Consider the following 22,141-nt stretch of genomic DNA (forward strand, 5'->3'; position numbering starts at 1 on the left):
GTCCATGGGATTTTCCAGTTAAGAGTACTGGAGTGGGGTGCCATTGGCTTCTCCGGAGGAACCTCCATAGTCTTTTCCATAATGCCTGTGACAGCTGATATTCCCACCAGCAGTGTAGGAGGAGTGCTTTACTGCATTCCCCCTCAGCAACTGTTACTTTAATAATGACCATTCTGACTGGTGTAAGGTGATATACCTCATTACAGTTTTGATTTGCATTTCTCTAATAATTCAAAATGGTGAGCTTCTTTCCATGTGCCTATTGGCCATCTTGATGAAAGTGAAAGAGGAGACTGAAAAAGTTGGCTTAAAGCTCAACATTCAGAAAACTAAGATCATGGCATCCAGTCCCATTACTTCATGGCAAATAGTGGGGAAACAGTGGATACAGTGGGTGATTTTATTTTTCTGGGCTCGAAAATCACTGCAGATGGTGATTGCAGCAATGAAATTAAAAGACACTTACCCCTTGGAAGGAAAGTTATGACCAACCTAGAGAGCATATGAAAAAGCAGAGACATTACTTTGCTGACAAACGTCCATCTAGTCAAGGCTATGGATATTCCAGTGGTCATATATGGATGTGAGAGTTGGACTATAAAGAAAGCTGAGGGCCAAAGAATTGATGCTTTTGAACTGTGATGTCGGAGAAGATTCTTGAGAGTCCCTTGGACTTCAAGGAGATCCAACCAGTCCATCCTAAAGGAGATCAGTCCTGGGTGTTCATTGCAAGGACTGATGTTGAAGCTGAAACTCCAATACTTTGGCCACCTGATGCGAAGAGCTGACTCATTTGAAAAGACCCTGATGCTGGGAAAGATTGAGGGCAGGAATAGAAGGGGAGGACAGAGGATGAGATGGTTGGATGGCATCACTGACTCGATGGACATGGGTTTGGGTGGACAGGGAGGCCTTGCATGCTGCAGTTCATGGGGTTGCAGAGTCAGACATGACTGAGAGAATGAACTGAACTGAATTGGCCATCTGTGTGTGTCCTTTGGAGAAATGTCTATTCAGTTCTTCTGCCCATTTTTTGATTGGATTTTTTGTAGTTGTTGTTTTTGAGTTGCATGAGCTGTTTGTGTGTTTGGAAATTAAGCCCCTGTTGGTCACATTATTTGTAGTATCTTCTCCCATTCTGTAGTTGTCTCTTCATTGTGTTTATGGTTTCCTTTACTGTGCAAAAGCTTATAAATTTGATTATGTCCCTTTCGTTTATTTTTTTAATTAAAAAATTTATTTATGGCTGTGCTGGCTCTTTGTTGCTGTGGGGTTTTTTCTCTAGTTGTAATGAGCAGGGGCTTGTCTCTAGTGGCAGTGTGTGGGTTTCTCATTTCAGTGGTTCCTCTTGAGCAGAGCACTAGCTCTAGGGTGTGTGGGCTCAGTAGCTGAGGCTCCTGGGCCCCAGAGCACAGGCCCAGTAGTTGTGAGGCATGGACGTAGCTGCTCTGTGGCATGTGGGACCCTCCTGGACCAGGGACTGAACCCATGTCTCCTGCATTGGCATATGGGTTCTTTACCAATGTGTCACCAGAGAAGCCCCCATTTATATATTTTTACTTATATTTCTATTGCCTTAGGAGACTGACCTAAGAAAATATTGGTATAATTTATGTCAGAGAAACTCTAATCTCTTCTAGAGTTTTATGGTGTCACATCTTATGATTAAGTCTTTAAGCCATTTTTAGTTTATTTTTGTTCATGGTTGGGGTGTGTATTCTAATTTCACTAATTTACATGCCTGTGTCCATGTCCTTATGTCTTAGTCTTCTCTTCATCTAAGCACACCAGTCAGATTAGATTCAGTTCAGTTCAGTTTAGTCACTCGGTTGTGTCCAGCTCTTTGTGACCCCACGAATTGCAGCACACCAGGCCTCCCTGTCTATCACCAACTCCTGGAGTTCACTCAAACTAGCGTCCATCGAGTCAGTGATGCCATCCAACCATCTCATCCTCTGTCACCCCCTTCTCCTCCTGCCCCCAATACCTCCCAGCATCAGAGTCTTTTCCAATGAGTTAACTCTTTGCATGAGGTGGCCAAAGTATTAGAGTTTCAGCTTTAGCATCATTCCTTCCAAAGAACACCCAGGACTGATCTCCTTTAGAATGGACTGGTTGGATCTCCTTGCAGTCCAAGGGACTCTCAAGAGTCTTCTGCAACACCACAGTTCAAAAGCATTAATTCTTTGGTGCTCAGCTTTCTTCACAGTCCAACTCTCACATCCATACATGACCACTGGAAAAACCATAGCCTTGACTTGATAGACCTTTGTTGGCAAAGTAATGTCTCTGCTTTTTAATATGCTATCTAGGTTGCTCATAACTTTTCTTCCAAGGAGTAAGCATCTTTTAATTTCATGGCTGCAATCATCATCTGCAGTGATTTTGGAGCCCAGAAAAATAAAGTCTGGTACTGTTTCCACTATTTCCCCATCTATTTGCCATGAAGTGATGGGACCAGATGCCATGATCTTCCTTTTCTGAATGCTGAGCTTTAAGCCAGCTTTTTCACTCTCCTCTTTCACTTTCATCAAGAGGCTTTTTAGTTCCTCTTCACTTTCTGCCATAAGGGTGGTGTCATATGGATATCTGAGGTTATTGATATTTCTCCTGGCAATCTTGATTCCAGCTTGTGCTTCTTCTAGCCCAGTGTTTCTCATGATATACTCTGCATAAGCAGGGTGAAAATATACAGCCTTGACATACTCCTTTTCCTATTTGGAATGTGTCTGTTGTTCCATGTCCAGTTCTAACTGTTGCTTCCTGACCTGCATATAGGTTTCTCAAGAGGCAGGTCAGGTGGTCTGGTATTCCCATAAGTCCAGTATAATTAAGGGTAATGATTACCTTTTAAAAGTCCCTGTCATTGAATTTGACGGTACGGATGGTTAAAGTGTCAAGTGGATCTGAGGGTACATGACTGATTTACAGGTCCAGAATAGCAAAGTAGAGACTTCAGCAGAGTCCAGTGTTTAAGAGGGAGACGTGTGAGGAGCTCTGAGCTGTGGACACCAGGAGCTGGGATTCCACGTCCTCTAAGCAGGGGTCATTAGTCTTTGGCGGAATCTGCCTCTATGTAAAATGTGTCAGTGTTGAGGTAATGAAAGAGTTGTGGAGATGGATGATGGTGATGGTTGCACAACTACGTGAATATACTTAATGCCATTGGGCTATATGCTTCAAATTGTTAAAATGGTAAATTTCATGTTAGGTATATTGTAACACACATATATACAAAGATGCATAGTAGCACAGAGTCTTTGAGAACATGAGAGAACAGGGCAGATGACACATGGCGTGGTCTCCAGCTCTCTGATCTGACCCTACCTTCCCAGCCTCTCCTATTCCTGGTTTGATGGATTTTCCCTCAGAGAAGTGCCTTGTGTCTTTCTGTGAGTTTAGTGACAGGAGCTTGTGCTGTGCAGGGATTCCCCCCCCTCCCCACCCCCTGGCATCATGAGTATCTCAGCCTCCTTGTTTCCAGTGCCCCAACCCGAGCTCACAAATGTGTGTCACACCATCTTGTGAGCATCTACACAAGTTCTCCATCATGGCAGGAACAGATTCTGCTGAATGTTGCATCTGTGTCTCAGGGGAAGGCAATTGGTGTCAGATATAGTGTGCTGATCACAGAAGTTCTCTTGAGTTCTTTTCTGAACACAGGAGATATTTATAAAATCCTCTTATATTTTGGGTGTACCACTTTGGATATATACTTGAGAGAAGCAGGCTTAAGACAGTTGCTAATCAGAATCACATTCTCTAGGGTGATTTAAAGCAAAAGCAGAGAGCATGAAAGCAATTTAGGAAATCACTCAGTAGCAACTGGAGGGTGTTCTCAAGTTAGAGAATTGGATGGAACAATATGCTGTGAGAGATGGTGGTCACATGGAATCTTAGTCATGTGAAGGGTTCTGTATTAAAAGTGAATGAATCACACTTTACTTATGATGAACAGATTCCTTCAGTCATGAAGGAAGGTCATTAAGGTTCATGAGTTTTACATTATGCTGTGAACACTAAATGGGTTCTGTCACCCACAGAAGGTGAGGGGCCTTGGGTGAACTGATGCTGTCCCATCTGTATCCAGCTTTGGATCCTGTCCTGGTTCAGCCTCACATCCCAGACCCTCGCCTCCTGCATTATCAAGTCTTCGGGTCTGTCCTGATCAGACTCCCACGCTGCTGTCTACACGCTCACCCTCCTGCTCCAGCCCTTCTCAGACCCCTCTTCACATTCAAGAAGCAGCTCCAGGTCCTCAAACAGAGAACAGGCTTCTTTGCTATCTGCCCGCCTCAGCCTTTCCAGCTCGTCCCCACACCCACTCAGTGTCCAGCTGTGCGGGCTCTGTGGGGTCCTTTCTCACCCTGTCTGTCTGTGCACACTGGTCCCTCTGTCCCAGAGGCAGGAGCAGTGCACAGGACACAGAAGGAAGAAGGAACCTGCCATTCCCTGCTGCTCCTCTAGGGGGAGCCCTGCCCTCTGTCTTCCCACAGCCCTCAGTAGGTGCCCTTCACCATTTATGAGTTCCCTCTACCTGCCCGCAAGCTGTGAATGCAGGAAGGCCCAGCGTGTTCTGTCCCAGGACTCCTGCACCTGCTGTGTCTTCTTCCACGATGTTTCCTCAGAGAGTCTGAGGGCTCCCGTATCTCCACATCTAAGAGAGCAGCCCCCCTTGGTTTTTCTTTAGAGCACAGGTAACAGCTGAATAGTGCATCTTCTATACTTGTTCAGTGTGTTCTCTACATAGTGCAGAGTATTATCTTCTATCTTGACCTGTGGGTGGATCCTCAGCACTTAGGACAGTGCCTGGATCCTCAACAAACCTCTGCTGATTGAGTGAATGAAGGTGGGGCCTCTATCTGTTTCATTTGTGTCCTCTCCACCACGGGATGTGTCCTCTTTTAAAGTGAAACTTGAAAGTGAAAGGCACTCAGTCGTATCTGACTCTTTGCAAGCCCATGGACTATACAGTCTATGGAATTCTCCAGGCCAGAATACTGGAGTGAGTGGCCTTTCCCTTCTCCAGGGGATCTTTCCAACCCAGGGATCAAACCAAGGTCCTCCCCAATGCAGGAAGCCAACTGAGCTGTCAGGGGCCAGCCCTTATATATGATTATATGTGGGAATATAGGATTAACACGGCCTTCATATAGGAATAACAGTTAAACAACTGATTGCTGCCTTAGTAATTTCTATGTCATGACTTGGAAATCTGGAATCTAAAAACTTGGAAAATAGCGTATCTTCCTAATGATTTGGATAAAAGCATTCTTTAGGAAAAAATATAAAGCCATCAACTGATGAATTCAGTTCAGCTCAGTCGCTCAGTCATGTCCGACTCTTCGCGACCCCATGAATTGCAGTACGCCAGGCCTCCCTGTCCATCACCAACTCCTGGAGTTCACTCAGACTCACATCCATCAAGTCGGTGATGCCATCCAGCCATCTCATTCTCTGTCATCCCCTTCTCCTGCCCCCTATCGCTACCAGCATCAGAGTCTTTTCCAATGAGTCAACACTTCTCATGAGGTGGCCAAAGTATTGGAGTTTCAGCTTTAGCATCATTCCTTCCAAAGAATACCCAGGACTGATCTCCTTTAGGATGTACTGGTTGGATCTCCTTGCAGTTCAAGGGCCTTTCAAGAGTCTTCTGCAACACCACAGTTCAAAAGCATCCATTCTTCAGCACTCAGCTGTCTTCACAATCCAAGTCTCACATCCATACATGACTACTGGATAAACCATGGCCTTGACTAGATGGACCTTTGTTGGCAAAGTAATGTCTCTGCTTTTCAATATACTATCTAGGTTGGTCATAACTTTGCTTCCAAGGAGTAAGCATCTTTTAATTTCATGGCTGCAATCACCATCTGCAGTGATTTTGGAGCCCAAAAATATAAAGTCTGGCACCGTTTCCACTATTTCCCTATCTATTTTCCATGAAGTGATGGGACCAGATGCCATGATCTTCATTTTAAGAATGTTGAGCTTTAAGCCAACTTTTTCACTCTCCTCTTTCACTTTAATCAGGAGACTCTTTAGTTCTTCTCCACTTTCTGCCATAAGGGTGGTGTCATCTGCATATCTGAGGTTATTGATATTTCTCCTGGTGATCTTGATTCCAGCTTGTGCTTCTTCCAGCCCAGTGTTTCTCATGATGTACTCTGAATATAAGTTAAATAAGCAGGGTGACAATATACAGCCTTGACGTACTCCTTTTCCTATTTGGAACCAGTCTTTTGTTCCATGTCCAGTTCTAACTGTTGCTTCCTGACCTGCATATAGGTTTCTCAAGAGGCAGGTCAGGTGGTCTGGTATTCCCATCTCTTTCAAAATCTTCCACAGTTTATTGTGATCCACACAGTCAAAAAAAATCTGCTGATCACTTCATTGTAATTATTTATGTTACCTCATCTGTGATGCACTGTTAAGAAAACATTTAAAAACTTTTGTGTTGGTCCATCTTGGACATAACAGCCCACTGGATTTGGTTAACATCCACCTTCAGGGACTACTGGCAGGTAATTATGAGTTAAAAGAGAAAAAATTCTATTTAAATACTTTAGTACTATATCTGAAAAAAGTGTTAGTCAAGAAATCTAGTGTGAATGCTGAACTAGCACACGTTAAAGAGTAAGGTGAATCCTTTTGGACTTAATGAAGCAATGGTGTATGTTTCTACATCCTGGAGTCTTGCTTCTGATCACAAACCCATTGTCCAGAGTATCTCCTTAGGACTTTGCTGTCCTGAGTCCAAAGCACATGACCATTTGTGGTTAGGGAGGAGTGGGAAAAGGGACTGATGTTCACTGAGCGTATTGGTGGTTTGATTTCTTAGATGGTATGGATGAGTTGTCATTGACGTCATTCTGAGATGGAGAAACAGGTTTAGTCTCTTGTCCGATGTTATCATGCTCATGAGAGAGACTGAGCTGCAGTCTGCTGCTTCTAGACTCTCCATCTAACTCACTCACAGGCTGAGCTCTGGCCCAGGTTCCTGAGATTTGCTCTGCAAGGGACTCGGGCTCTCAGAGTACCTGCCTGGAAACCTGCCCGTGGTCACCAGGGCCCCAGACATGGACACTCTCTTTCCTAGAGGGGTTGTGGACCCTTTGGGGTTAGACTGGGGCTGAGTTGTTAGGGGTCTGCATTTAAAAAGTAGAAACAGTTTTTTCTCTGTGAAAAAAATTTAAGGTTGAATAGTGAGGGAGGTCTTGATGAGAACTGGCATGTGCTCTGAAACCTTGAGTGATTTCCACTGTGATTTGGGCCATTTGGATTCAGTTCATTTTATTTTCATGTTTGGAAAGTGTTCAGTCCTAATGGAAGAAGACTTGCTTCCTGGATAGAACTGGGAATATTGCAGAAACTAATGGATGCCATGCTGGCATTCATTTTTTATCTAATGTTCTTTGAAAACAAGTGTCTAGCAAATGCACTGTGGCCAAGATTACCAAGAATCTATTAGTTTTTTTTTTTTTTTGTTGTTGTTAATATTTATATCATTAATTATAATTACATAGAAAGATATCTAAGAATGTACACATTTTTATATGAAATAGATCCCTCTCCTCCCATTCCTACATAGCAATAAAATAGTATTTTAGTTCAGTAGAATTTCGGAATCTCAGTATTAGTTGTTTTTCTTTATGAAACATGTAAATAATTGTTAAGCTGAGTTTTAGAAAAAAAAAAAAAAAAAACAAACCTTAGCTGTTGGTGCCTCCTTCATTGGACTGCTTTTTAAAGCAGAGTTAGGTTCAAATTTGTTGCTGTTAAATTTAAGAACCTAATCAGATTAATTGATTTAAATTTATTTAATATTTGTTATTGATTTGGTATTTAAACTGCAGATCTTTGCTGTGTAGTCTTTGTCTTATTTTTTTTCAAAATATGCGTTTGCAGTTTGAAGCACCCCCATTAATATGCTTTTGCATACTGTATCTTTTACATTTGTAGGTGTATTCGTCAGGCCTTGAAGGAGAAGATCACAGTCTTAGTGACTCATCAGTTGCAGTACCTAAAAGATGCAAGTCAGATTCTGATACTGAGAGATGTAAGTAATTTCTAGAAGTCTGTGGAATTGCTAGCACTCAGGTGTGTTGAAGGACAGACATCCCCGCAAGTCACTCTCCTCGCATTCATGGTAAACACCCTCTTCTCCCTGAGTTTTACGTCCCCTTCTGCTCAGAGCTTCTGTTCATGCCTTGGAGAATGAATCCAAAGACCTGTAGCCCACCAGGCTCTTCTGTTCATGGGATTTCCCAGGCAAAAATACTGGAGGGGGTTACCATGCCCTCCTCCAGAGGATCTTCCCGACCCAGGAACTGAAACTGAGTCTCTTACCATCGAACACTGTCTCATTGGCAGGCAGGTTCTTTACCACTAGTGCCACCTGGAAAGCCCAGAAATATCACTATTACACTCTAAGCCTACACTCTAGAGCTTCCCTTGTGGCTCAGCTGGTAAGGAATCTGCCTGTAATGTGGGAGACCTGGGTTCAAACCCTCGGTTGGGATGATCCCCTGGAGAAGGGAAAGGCTACCCACTCCAGTATTCTGGCCTGGAGAATTCCATGGACTGTATAGTCCATGGGGTCATAAAGAGTGAGAAATGACTGAGTGACTTTCACTTTCTTTCACACTCTAAGCCACATAAACCCTAGGTTACTGAATCATCACTCTTCTAATGAAATCTGTTAAGTGTAATGATGTAATTTTATTTCAGTTCAATTCAGTCTCTCAGTCGTGTCCGACTTTTTGTGACCCCATGAATTGCAACATGTCAGGCCTCCCTGTCCACACCAACTCCCGGAGTTCACTCAAACTCACATCCATCGAGTCCGTGATGCCATCCAGCCATCTCATCCTCTGTTGTCCCCTTCTCCTCCTGTACCCAATCCCTCCCAGCATCAGTCTTTTCCAATGAGTCAACTCTTCACATGAGGTGGCCAAAGTACTGGAGTTTCAGCTTTAGTATCATTCCTTCCAAAGAAATACCAGGGTTGATCTCCTTCAGAATGGACTGGTTGGATCTCCTTGCAGTTCAAGGGACTCTCAAGACTCTTCTCCAACACCACAGTTCAAAAGCATCAATTCTTCTGTGCTCAGCTGTCTTCACAGTTCAACTCTCACATGTATACATGATCACTGGAAAAACCATAGCCTTGACTAGATGGACCTTTGTTGGCGAAGTAATGTCTCTGCTTTTGAATATATTATCTAGGTTGGTCATAACTTTTCTTCCAAGGAGTAAGCATCTTTTAATTTCATGGCTGCAATCACCATCTGCAGTGATTTTGGAGCCCCCCAAAATAAAGTCTGACACTGTTTCCCCATCTATTTCCCATGAAGTGATGGGACCGGATGCCATGATCTTCATTTTCTGAATGTTGAGCTTTAAGCCAACTTTTTCACTCTCTACTTTCACTTTCATCAAGAGGCTTTTTAGTTCCTCTTCACTTTCTGCCATAAGGGTGGTGTCATCTGCATATCTGAGGTTATTGATATTTGTCTTCGCAATCTTGATTCCAGCTTGTGCTTCTTCCAGCCCAGAGTTTTTCATGATGTACTCTGCATAGAAGTTAAATAAGCAGGGTCACAATATACAGCCTTGACGCACTCCTTTTCCTATTTGGAACCAGTCCTTTGTTCCATGTCCAGTTTTAACTGTTGCTTCCTGACCTGCATATAGGTTTCTCAAGAGGCAGGTCAGGTGGTCTGATATTTCCATCTCTTTCAGAATTTTCCACAGTTTATTGTGATCCACACAGTCAAAGGCTTTGGCATAGTCAATAAAGCAGAAATAGATGTTTTTCTGGAACTCTCTTGCTTTTTCCATGATCCAGCGGATGTTGGCAATTTGATCTCTGGTTCCTCTGACTTTTCTGAAACCAGCTTGAACATCTGGAATTTCACAGTTCACGTATTGCTGAAGCCTGGCTTGGAGAATTTTGAGCATTACTTTACTAGCATGTGAGATGAGTGCAATTGTACAGTAATTTCTTCCATGACTTAAGGCAAAGTGTATTACTTAGAAATTAGAGATACTTAGATCTGTTTGTATCCAGGTGATTGTCATATAGTTTGCCTAAAGAGCATCTTCCATTAACACAGGAAGTGAGGCTGGGTAGCTGAGCACCAGGTTCAGAGCTGCCCACTCTGCTGGTGTCTCCAGTCACTGGTCTCCCTGCCCAGGTCTCTATGTGCCCGATACGTGTGGGAGCCTGTGCGGCAGGAGGACAAGGCCCTGCCCTCATGGAGCTCCTGTTCTTGTGGGGAGGATGTGACAGAGAGAGAGGTGGGCTGACATCCCGGCTGCCTTCCTGAGGAAATGGTGCCTCACTTGGTCTGAGTGACATGAAGGTGGGGGCCACACAGTCACTCAGGAGAGGGGGTCTGAGGCAGGGGTCCTAAGGAAGGAGCTGACCTGGCAGTTTGGAGGAATGGCAGGAAGACCAGTGTGTCTGAGGAGAGTGAGCAGGGGGACGGGAGGGAGCTGGTCTCCAAGCTGTGGGCAGGGACCAGAAGAGGGATGGAAGCCTTGGATGGTCCATAGAAGAAGAGGGAGGTGGTCTGATGTGGGATTTAAGAGAGTCCTCCGATGGTCACTGGAGGGGGATAGCAGAAGCAGTTACAAGTCTTAGTAAAGCTCAGGAGAGTGAAGTATGGGCTCAGGCTAGGGTATCAGTTTCTAGAGCTGCTGTAACCAAGTCCTGCAATCTGGGTGACTTAAAACAGCAGAAGTTTATCATCTCCCTGTTCTGGAGGCTACAGATCTCAAATCCAGCTTCTGGAAGGACCGTGCTCTCCCTGAAGGCTCCAGGGGAGAATCCTTTCCTCCAGCCTCTAGTGTTCACTGGCCTTCCTTGTGTTCCTTGGCTTCCAGCTACAGCACTGTGGTCTCTGCCTCTGATGTCACATGGCCCTTGTGCCCATGTCTGTCTGGGTTTCTTCTCTTCTCATAATGACATCAGTCTTACTGGATGTAGGGTCACCCTGCTCCAGGTCATGTTCACAGGTGTCATGTTTGAACTTGTCTTTTTGAGGAGGAGGCACCATCCAACCCACAACTCCTAGCATGACTGGGGGTGGTGTGGAGATTAGTGAGAAGTTTGCAGACTTGATGGTCATTTAATGCTTCACTCCTTGGCTTTTTTAGTTCTGGGTCTCAGCACCTTTGTTGTTAACCCCTGAGTGCTCCACAGGCCCTTGGTCAGACCCCTGATTTCTGAAATGAATCTCTGCTCCAAGAAAGAGTATTAAAATACAGAACCCCTTCCTCTCTGGAAGCAGTTCCATGTGTCAACTCTTTCTCCACTCCTCTAGAAGGGGCTAAGGTTTGCAAGGTTGAGAGCAGTTGACTTCATGTGCAGAGGGGGCGATTCTAGTATGTATACTGCAGTGTTAACATTGTTATGAGCACAAGATCAGTGGGCAGAAGAATAACCTATTTATCCAGTCCTTAGATATTTTGGGGTCCCCTTATTGCTTCCTTTCAGGACATTACCCTCAATTGTAGCACTAATAAAACAACTATTTGTCCACTGGTGAGCACTCCTGGATGAATTGGGGACCATCCTGTTTTTCTGGTCCCTCTCTCACAGCAGAAAGGGGATGGCTGCCCTCTCGTCTCCTCAGAAATGTCAGTGCTTGACTGCTGAGAGAAATTGCTGTCTTTGTACTACCAGTCATTTCACTGTGCCTATTACAGATTTTTTGTGGTGAGTGGTGCCAGGGTCCAGCCCCAGTAGATCCAGGGTAATTCAAAGGGGAGACAGAGTAGGTGAGGAAAAACTTATTTATTTAGAAATATTAAGAGAGATTAGGAAAAAATAGTGTAGCAGAAAAAATTAGTGGAGAAAAGATGCTGAATAACTTGCTTTACGTGGAAAAACAATAAAGTTCCAAGACAAGGAACTTGCACCATCTACATTAGGCCACCAGCGCCCATTTGAATAGTGGAGGGTGCCCCGCCTTGGGCTCCCTCTCCCATGGGTCTTAGAAGCCAGGGCAAGTAAGTAGACTCAGAGAGCCTCCACGCCCAGATGGGAATTCAGCTTGAAAAGGAGAGGGAGGGAGAGGGAGTAACAGAGAGAGAGATTTGATACAGGGGAAACCAGTCTTTCCAGTGACTGGCCCATCCTCTATTGTCCAGAAAGGCCTTTTATACTTTTGATTGTACATAGAGATCAATGGACAATACAAAATTATGCAGCATCAGCAGCCCTGACTCTTATAGAGACCAGGCTTTCTCTCTGCATACCTAGTTGTATACACAAGTCTTAGGTGATTTACATCATCTTCTGGCCAGAAGGCCAATTAGCAATTTACAGCCCTTTTCGGATAAGTATAATAGTGTTGTTCTTCCCAAAGTCTGGTGCCACTCTCAGAAAGCACTAAATAAAGTTACATTCTTACATAGCAAGGACACAACAACTTATAACAAAGAAAGAGAAGTACAGTGATTTATAACAAAGAGAAAATTCATTAACTCAAAAGTCTAGTATTGCTAACATCAAAACTACTATATTCCTATTTCTGCATCCCATTTACATTGGTTAATATCCTCCCAGGTGCCTAAAAGATAAAGGATATGGAGGCCTGGCAGCAAACATTAACTCAACAAACTCTTCATCAAACTAATTCTTAACTTTAAAAGGTTCTATATCTTTAAGATGGTTTAAGCTTTGTGCCTCTCACCGTTGGGGGGCTGTAAACAATTCACAAGTTGTAAAAGTCCGGGGCAGACTGGCCAGGTAAGTTAGAAAGCCATTGACATTCTTTTTATATGCAGGAGACTGTTAACTGGAGCTCTGAGTTAACTCTTTCCAGAGAAAGGTGGTAATGTCAGAAGAGTATAGTATAGCAGACAGTAAACAGACAGATTTTGGTTTTGGGGTAGATGCTCAGACAGAGGACCCCTTGAGACCTGACTCACCTTGCCTGTCAGATCTCTCTGCCTGACCTTATCATGGGTGGGATCTCCCGTGCTGGCTTCCAGCAGAGTGTGATTTCATTAAAGAGATGTGTGAATTTTGCCTCCCATGTGGAACAAGACACAATACATTCTGTATAATTTTTTAGTTCTGCAGTATCAGACAGTACCCAGATGCTTCCCTGCATTTATCCCAGTGGACCCCTCAGGGGAGAGGGTGGGAGGGGTCCCAGCGAGCGTCCTGAGCCATCTCCCTCCACCTGAGCTGCCTTAACCACAGCTGCTCTCATTTGATGAGTTTTGCATCCTGACATTTTTTCCCTCTGAGGTTTTATTTGCTACTGAGGGAATCAGCTGAGTATGGTTTCATGGGGTCAGAAGATAGTGAAACATCTGCACATTATTTTGTGTGACTTTGTAAGGGAGGGAAACTGTGCAAAGATGTGTCACATGTGTTCACAGATAATGATTAGATTGGCTGTGGCTTAAGCAGTTGCCTGATTTGGGGAAGCCTAGTTGGCTGCTTGTGGTTGGTCATTCCTAAGTTATTTCTTGGATCTGAGTGCATTGATTCTGGCTTAGGTTTTGGTTTGTGGACACAGACTGCCAAGGCTTTAGAGCCACCTCAGCCCCTTGGCCTCCTTATATAATTACTTTAAAAGGTGGAATATTGAATTTTCAGTTGGGAACTTGCTGAGTGTGTGGGGGCAGTTGTAGAGACCATGGAGATGCCTCTCATGGGTTTTCTGTCTGGGGCTGGCTCCTATTATTCTGGCCAGGCACATGATAGTGTGACATGACAGTGGGCAGTGAAGATTAATGAGAGACTCTTACCCACATGCAGATGTGCTGGGCCCCATCTCTGGGTTAGGTTTAAATTTCTTTCCTGGAATTGTCACATGAAGCTTCTCTCAGTTCCCATGTTGTCTAAAAAGACTGTGCTGATCCTGCCGCCAACCTCTGTACTTCTTCCTTCCCTAAGTGCCCAGGGTAGTCATGTCAATGGCCTCCATTTTTAACATGTGAACACACGTTTCTTTCACATCCCCCAGCACCTGACACAGGAACAGGGTTTGGCTGAGCTGACTGAGCTAGATTTCTCAACAAGAATTCTAGACCCAGGGATCATTTTTTTTTTTTTTAATAAAAATCATAATTTAAGACCAGATAACTTTTTTTGATTAGTATTTATGTTGGTTTAATATTATCAAATATAAATTAATTTCTCTCTTTTTTTTAAATTTTAGGGCAAAATGGTGAAAAGAGGAATTTATTCTGAGTTCCTGAAATCTGGGGTAGATATTTTTTCCTTTTTTGAGAAGGAGAAGGAGCCGTCTGAACCATCTCCAGTTCCCAGAACTCCCACTGTGATCTCTGAGTCTTTGGTTCAGTCTCTCCAATCTCCCAGACCCTCGTTGAAAGATGCAGCTCCAGAGGACCAAGAAGTGAGTTTCTCATCCTGCAGTGTGCCCGGGTCTGTCTGCTCTTGGTGGTCTCATGGACCTTCAGTCTGCTCTGCTCATGACATCTTCATTTGTCCCAAAGTAGACCCTAAGGTTCTCAAAGTCTTGTTCCATGGAATTGATAGAAGAACATGAAGGGAGCAAGCTTTCTTGGGGTTCCCCTTTGGATGTAGGATGGAGAATCTTATGGAGATCAGGAGTGGGTGCACTGCTATGAATTTCTGAGTGAATGTGGCTCACAGTGACTGAGGACTCTTCAGTTTACCATGGTTACAACCTACTCATGCTAGTGCCCCCTGGATTCCCTTATGCATCCAGAGGCTTAATGTGAAGACTCCCTTAGACTGAGTCCTGCTGTTGCCGTGTTAAATCAGCTACTTTTCCTGTATGTTGGAATGTTCTGGCACTGCAGGTGACTGATGATAATATCTTGCGTTGGTGTCAGATAGTTTGTGATAGGTCAGAGGTAATGTGGGTAAAGGACCTGACACATGGTAGACATTTTGGTGTTAGTTCCTATCTTCCTTTCTTACCCTTCAAGACAGAACCACATTTTATCAACCTTGAATCCCAGTGGACAGGAGAGAGCTGAGGACATACTAGGCTCCTGTGACTCTATAATGCATTCTAAGTCCTCCAGACAGAAATGCACTAGATCGCCCTTAAAAACATATGCAGATATTCCCTTGATAACCAAACCCTCAATATCCAAACCCAGGACCCTGGAATGACTCTGATAAGCATTGGGATTAGCTGTTCACTTTCTAAACTCAGGAATCACTCTCTGAAACTTAGGAACCAAATAGATTCAGATCACATGCTTGCAATGTGCTATCCAAACTCATATTACTCCAGCTCTCTCTGTGAACTCAGTTTACTGTATTTGGCTAGTATTTTTGGCCCCAAGTATGTTTTATGTTTCTATCATTGAATGACGCAGTCATCTACAGGGATACATTAGCTCCATATCATTTTGTGTGTTATTTTAGAGGAAGGTTCTGCATTTATATGTTAATTGATTTTGTTGTCTGTGTGTTGAGAGTCATGTTCTATTTTAAGCAAAGCTACCCAACAGTGAATAACCTCATGCAAATGACATTTCCTTATTTCTAATAGATTCCTAGAAGTAGGATGGTGCCGGGGTCCAGCCCCGGTGGAACCAGGGTGATTCGAAGGAAAGACGGATAGGCGAGGGAAAAACTTATTTATATAGAAATATAAAAGAGATTAAGAAGAAATAGTGTAGTAGGAAAATTAAGTGGAGAAAGGAGGCTGAATAACTTGGCTTACGGGGAAGACCAATAAAATCTCAGGACAAGAGATTTGCACCATCTACGTTGGGCCATTGGCGCCCACTTAAATATCGAAGGGTGCCCCACCTTAGGCTCCCTTTCGCGTGGGTCTTAGAAGCCAGGACAAGTAAGTAGACTTGTTGAGCCGCCCCACTCCAGATGGGAATTCAGCCTGAAATTATAGTAAAGAGGAGAAGGAGGGAGAGGGAGAAAGAGAGAGAGAGAGAGACACGGGGGGAGCCAGATTCCCAAGAAACTAGGCTGAGAGACTAGTCCAAGAAACTGGTCCATCCTTTGTTGTTCAGAAGGCTTTTTATACTTTTGATAATACATGGAGATCAATGGGTAACAAAAAGTTATGCAGTGTTAGCAGCCCAGACTCTTATCAAAACCAGGCTTTTCTCTCTGCATACCTAGTTGTATACACAAGTCTTAGGTAATTTGCATCATCTTCTGCCCAAAGGGGCCAATTAACATTTTACAGTCCTTTTCTGATAAGGTTTGTCAACCAGAAGGCTTATTTGTGTTTATCTTCCCAAAGTCTGGTGCCACTCTCAGAAAAACACTAAATAAAATTACATTCTTACATAGCAAAGATACAGCAATTTATAACAAGTAAAAGGGGTACAGTGATTTGTAACAAAAGAAAAGTAACTCAAAAGTCTAGTGTTGCTAACATCAAAACTATTATATATCTTTTTCCATATCCCATTTACATTATTTAACATCCTCCCAGGTGCCTAAAAGATAAAGAATATGGAGGCCTGGCAGCAATCATTGAGTCAACAGTGAAAACCCATCACCAATATGATTTTTAGCTTTTTAGAAAAGGCTCTGTATCTTTAAGATGCTTTTAAGCTTTGTGCCTCTCACGGTTGGGGGGTTGCAAGCAATTCACAAGCTGTGAGAGGTCCGGGGGAACCTGTTAGGCAAGCTAGAGAGCTATCAGAGGGGTTTAACTGAAATATCCCTTTCAAATGCAGAAGACTAAAGCCCTGATTTGACTTTCTCCAGAGAATATCAGAAGAAGTACAAAAGCCGGCAGATTTTTGGTTTTGGGGGTACATGCTCAGGAAATTCCAGGGGGAACCCCTGAAGCCTAATCACATCCTTGCATTTTGTCAGGCTTCCTTCCTCATGACCTTGTCACGGGTGGGATTCCTCACGCTGGCCCTAGGCAGGATGGCTGGGTCCAAGTGTAAACGCATATGTGGTTTGGCCAGGTATTCCCACACCTTCTCTTCAGGAGATGGACCATCCTGCGCTCCTGCCAGTGCATTCGATGTGTCTGTTTCCCACAGCTTTGTGGTGGAGAGCAGTGTTGAACTCTTAAAATTTGGGGTTCATTATATAAAATTTCATCTCACTGCCACATTCCCCTTCTAGACTGAGAATATACAGGTTGCACTACCTCTAGAGGACCATTTGGAAGGAAAAGTTGGTTTTAAGACTTATGAGAATTACTTCACAGCTGGTGCTGACTGGCCTGTCATCATCTTCCTTATTCTAGTAAACATCGCAGCTCAGGTATGTAAGGGCATTTATTTTGGTTTGTGCACTCAGGTTGATATTTACATATGATTTGTACAGTATTTTATAATTATTTTTAAATATGTGTATTAAGAGAGTTACCTCAAAGAGTTGGCTCATGCAGCTGTGGGCCTATCTGGGTGAATGTGAAATCAGAAAGGCAGGCCTACAGACTGAAACCTCAGGCAGGAACTGACCCTGCTGTTTTGAAGCAGAACTTCTTCCTCTTCCAGGAAGCCTCAGGTTTTGTCTTCAAGCCTTCATCTGACTGGACGAGGCCTCCACAGTGTTGAGGATGGTCTCCTCTCCTGAAGTTCTGATGATGGATGTGAACCACATCCACAAAATACGTTCACAGCAACATCTAGATGAAAGTTTGGTTGAATCACTGGAGACTGGCCCAGCCAAACTGACACCCAGAACTGACTATCACTTTAGCTGTCAAGCTTTTTGCTTTGAAAAATCCCAGCATTTGTTCTGTTATTACTGCCTTTTGCAGTACACTTGGATTTGCATTGATGTACATTTTATTTGGAGAGCAAAGTCTTCTAGGGAAAAAGGGGATTTCTTTTAAGCATATTAGGTTCTAAGGTGCCCTCCCCTGACCTGTGGTCATCTGGGGGGGAGAGGCGGGTTGGTGCAGACCTGAGACGGAAGGACCATCTCCATGTTCTGGAGCCTTTCCATCCCCAGCCTGGTGAGCAGGGTGTGAGGCTCAGTGATGTCAGTGTCTGAGTGACTGCTGTTTCCTGCTCCAGGTTGCCTATGTCCTGCAGGATTGGTGGCTTGCATTCTGGTGAGTAATTCCTGGTCTGACTCAAAGTGCTATAAAATCTACATAAAGCCCCCTTTCCCACAGAGTCAGGGGGAGATGGGGCTCGTTCAGCCTCCTCTTCTGACCCTCACATAGTTTCCCTGAAGAAAAATGAAAGTTCTTGTGGGTGGTGTGTGATCCCCCTGTGGTTTCTCCCATGTCACTCCATGTAGCAGCTTCTTCACAGACAATTCTTTTTTTGAACTTTTAATATTGTATTGCAATATAGCCAATCAACAATGTTGTGATAGTTTCATATGAACAGTGAAGGGATGCAGCCATACATATACATGTACCCATTCTCCCCCAAACTTCCCTCACATCCAGGCTGCCACATAACATTCGGCAGAGTTCCATGTGCGATATAATAAGCCCTTGTTGGTTACCTGTCTTAAATAAAGCAATGTGTGCATGAGCATCCAAACTCTCTAACTATCCTTCCCCTTGGCAGTCATAAGTTCATTTTCTAAGTCTGTCTTCACAGATAATTTTGAAAACTGAAAGTTGTGATTCAGATTTTTAAAAGGAAGACACACAGAGGGCCTTGTAATCTGGGAAACACATTCTAGCATAAAATACATTTCTTGAATTGAAGTAATTTATTGGTGATATTTGTGTAAATTTTATGTATATCTTTAGTGTAATATTTTTTATTTTCTGTTCCATAGGGCAAATGTACAAAATGATCTGTATTTTGGGAGATATGTAAAAGAACATGAAGATGTAGTGTTCGTTCTGAACTGGTACTTAGGAGTTTATTCAGGTAAAGTTGAGTTATCTGCTCCATTGTATCAGAGTTTAAGGTGCTTGCAATCAGTCTGTGTAAGCAACAAGGGCTTCCAGAGTAATTCAGTAATGTCTTAACAGACTAAGTGTCTGAATCACATTTACTCTATGAATTAATTAAAACAATTATTTTAAAGATCTACTAGAAGAAAAGAGGTTGAATGGAGACTCTTAATTTGGTCCATACTGGACTGTGGCAGTTAAATCAGGATTGAATATTGAGAAAATCAGCCACCGGAAATATGTAGCTATTGTGTATTCTAATAGGTGCTTTCACCAAATTTTATATTTCTCTGCTCATCTCACATGCTAGTAAAGTAATGCTCAAAATTCTCCAAGCCAGGCTTCAGCAATATGTGAATTTTGAACTCCCTCATGTTCAAGCTGGTTTTAGAAAAGGCAGAGGAACCAGAGATCAAATTGCCAACATCCACTGGATCATGGAAAAAGCAAGAGAGTTCCAGAAAAACATCTATTTCTGCTTTATTGACCATGCCAAAGCCTTTGACTGTGTGGATCACAATAAACTGTGGAAAATTCTGAAAGAGATGGGGATACCAGACCACCTAACCTGCCTCTTGAGAAATCTGTATGCAGGCCAGGAAGCAACAGTTAGAACTGGACATGGAACAACAGACTGGTTCCAAATAGGAAAAGGAGTATTTCAAGGCTGTATATTGCCACCCTGCTTATTTAACTTATATGCAGAGTACATCATGAGAAACACTGGGCTGGAAGAAACACAAGCTGGAATCAAGATTGCCAGGAGAAATATCAATAACCTCAAATATGCAGATGACACCACTCTTGTGGCAGAAAGTGAAGAGGAGCTAAAAAGCCTCTTGATGAAAGTGAAAGAGGACAGTGAAAAAGTTGGCTTAAAGCTCAACATTCAGAAAATGAAGATCATGGCATCCGGTCCTATCACTTCATGGGAAATAGATGGGGAAACAATGGAAACAGTGTAGACTTTATTTTTGGGGGCTCCAAAATCACTGCAGATGGTGATTGCAGCCATGAAATTAAAAGACACTTACTCCTTGGAAGAAAAGTTATGAGCAACCTAGATAGTATATTCAAAAGCAGAAACATTACTTTGCCGACTAAGGTCCGTCTAGTCAAGGCTATGGTTTTTCCTGTGGCCATGTATGGATGTGAGAGTTGGACTGTGAAGAAGGCTGAGCGCCAAAGAATTGATGCTTTTGAACTATGGTGTTGGAGAAGACTCTTGAGAGTCCCTTGGACTACAAGGAGATCCAACCAGTCCATTCTGAAAGAGATCAACCTGGGATTTCTTTGGAAAGAATGATGCTAAGGCTGAAACTCCAGTACTGTGGCCACCTCATGCAAAGAGTTGACTCATTGGAAAAGACTCTGATGCTAGGAGGGATTGGGGGCAGGAGGAGAAGGGGACGACAGAGGATGAGATGGCTGGATGGCATCATGGACTCGAGGGACCTGAATCTGAGTGAACTCCAGGAGGGTGATGGACAGGGAAGCCTGGTGTGCTGCGATTCATGGGGTCGCAAAGAGTCGGACACGACTGAGCGACTGAACTGAACTGAACTGATGGATCGGCAAGGGGATTAGAAATGGATCCCACCCTGTGGTTCAGGTTGTTCCAATTCTGTCTGAGTAAACCTTAGCTTTTATTGGTCTTCGATGAAATCCTCTGGCAGCGTGGATATCAAATGAAAGCATTAATCCCTCCCAGGTATGCAAAGCTCCCCTTTCCACACTGCTCATTACCTGGACTTCACTAATAACTCGAGAATCTGAGCAGGGGAAGTCAATTGTCAGGAATTAGGATTCCTTCTCTTTCTTACCCTGAGATCACAGTGTTATCTCCTCCCCTACTGTGTGATTAATTCAAACTTTGGCTTGCCAGACTAATATTATCATGACTGTCTCTATTCACAAGAGTATTTAGAATACATGTAGCATAGCATTACATACTACTTAAAGGATGTCTTTAACAAAAACTTTAAATGCCTTCTTTATCCATTCATCTGTTGGTGGACATTTAGGTAGCTTTCATGTCCTAGTTTTGTAGTGTTTCTGTGAACACTGGGGTGCATGTGTCTTTTTGAATTATGGTTTTCTCAGGATATGTGCCCTGTAGTGGAATTGCTGGGTTGTATGATGGTTCTATTTTTTAAGGAACCTCCATACTGTTCTCCATAGTGACTGTAGCAATTTACATTCCTACTGACAGTGAAAGAAGGGTCCCTTTTTCCACACCTTCTCTAGCATTTATTGTGTGAGGTAATATCTTATCAGAGGTTTTTTTTTTTTTTTTTTACTTTACAATACTGTATTGGTTTTGCCATACATTGACACGAATCCACCACAGGTGTACATGAGTTCCCAATCCTGAACCCCCCTCCCACCTCCCACCCCATATCATCTCTCTGGATCATCCCCGTGCACCAGCCCCAAGCATCCTGTATCCTGTATCGAACACAGACTGGCGATTTAATTCTTACATGATAGTATACATGTTTCAATGCCATTCTCCCAAATCATCCCACCCTCTCCCTCTCCCTCAGAGTCCAAAAGTCCGTTCTATACATCTGTGTCTCTTTTGCTGTCTTGCATACAGGGTTATCATTACCATCTTTCTAAATTCATATATATGTGTTAGTATACTGTATTGGTGTTTTTCTTTCTGGCTTATCAGAGTTTTGATCTGCATTTCTCTAATAACGATATTGAGCATCTTTTCATGTGCCTCTTGGCCATCTGTATGTCTTCTTTGGAGAAAGATCTATATAGATCTTCTGCCCATTTTTTGATTTTTTTAAAATATTAAGTTGTATGAGCTGTTTGTATATTGTGGAGATTAATCCCTGGTCAGTTACTTATTTTGTAATTATTTTCTCCCATTCTCAGGACTGTCTTTTCATTTCATTTATGGTATATACACACACACACACACACACACACACACACACACACACACACACTGGGTCAGGGGAGGGGGTGCTTCCTGATAGCTCAAATGGTAAAGAATCTGCTTGCAATGAGGGAGACCTGGGTTTGATCCCTGGGTCAGGAAGAACTCCTAGATAAGGGCATTTCAACCTACTCCAGTATTCATTCTTGGAGAATTCCATGGACAGAGGAGCCTGGCAGGATTCAGTCCATGGGGTTGCAAAGAGTTGAACATGACTGAGTGATTGACACACATATACACTGAAATATTACTTATCTATAGAAAGGAATGAAATTGGGTCATTTGCCAAGACGTGGATGGACCTAGAGTCTATCATACAAGTAAAGTAAGTCAGAAAGAGAAAAACAGAAAAAAAAAATAC

At 43.2% G+C, this 22,141-nt stretch overlaps 1 protein-coding gene across 1 annotated transcript in view; it reads left to right on the forward strand.

Annotated features, from left to right (window-relative positions):
• Positions 1–22,141, forward strand: part of LOC138089047 (ATP-binding cassette sub-family C member 4-like) — a 169,270-nt gene that overhangs the window by 57,542 nt on the left and 89,587 nt on the right. Inside the window, exons 14-18 of the mRNA XM_068984370.1 lie at positions 7,963–8,059; positions 14,187–14,384; positions 17,081–17,221; positions 17,983–18,020; positions 18,707–18,801. Of these exons, the coding sequence (XP_068840471.1) occupies positions 7,963–8,059; positions 14,187–14,384; positions 17,081–17,221; positions 17,983–18,020; positions 18,707–18,801 (569 nt within the window). The remainder of the gene's footprint in view (positions 1–7,962; positions 8,060–14,186; positions 14,385–17,080; positions 17,222–17,982; positions 18,021–18,706; positions 18,802–22,141) is intronic.

Source organism: Capricornis sumatraensis, chromosome 12 (genome assembly GCF_032405125.1).
Source record: "Capricornis sumatraensis isolate serow.1 chromosome 12, serow.2, whole genome shotgun sequence".
Classification (NCBI taxonomy): Eukaryota; Metazoa; Chordata; class Mammalia; order Artiodactyla; family Bovidae; genus Capricornis; species Capricornis sumatraensis.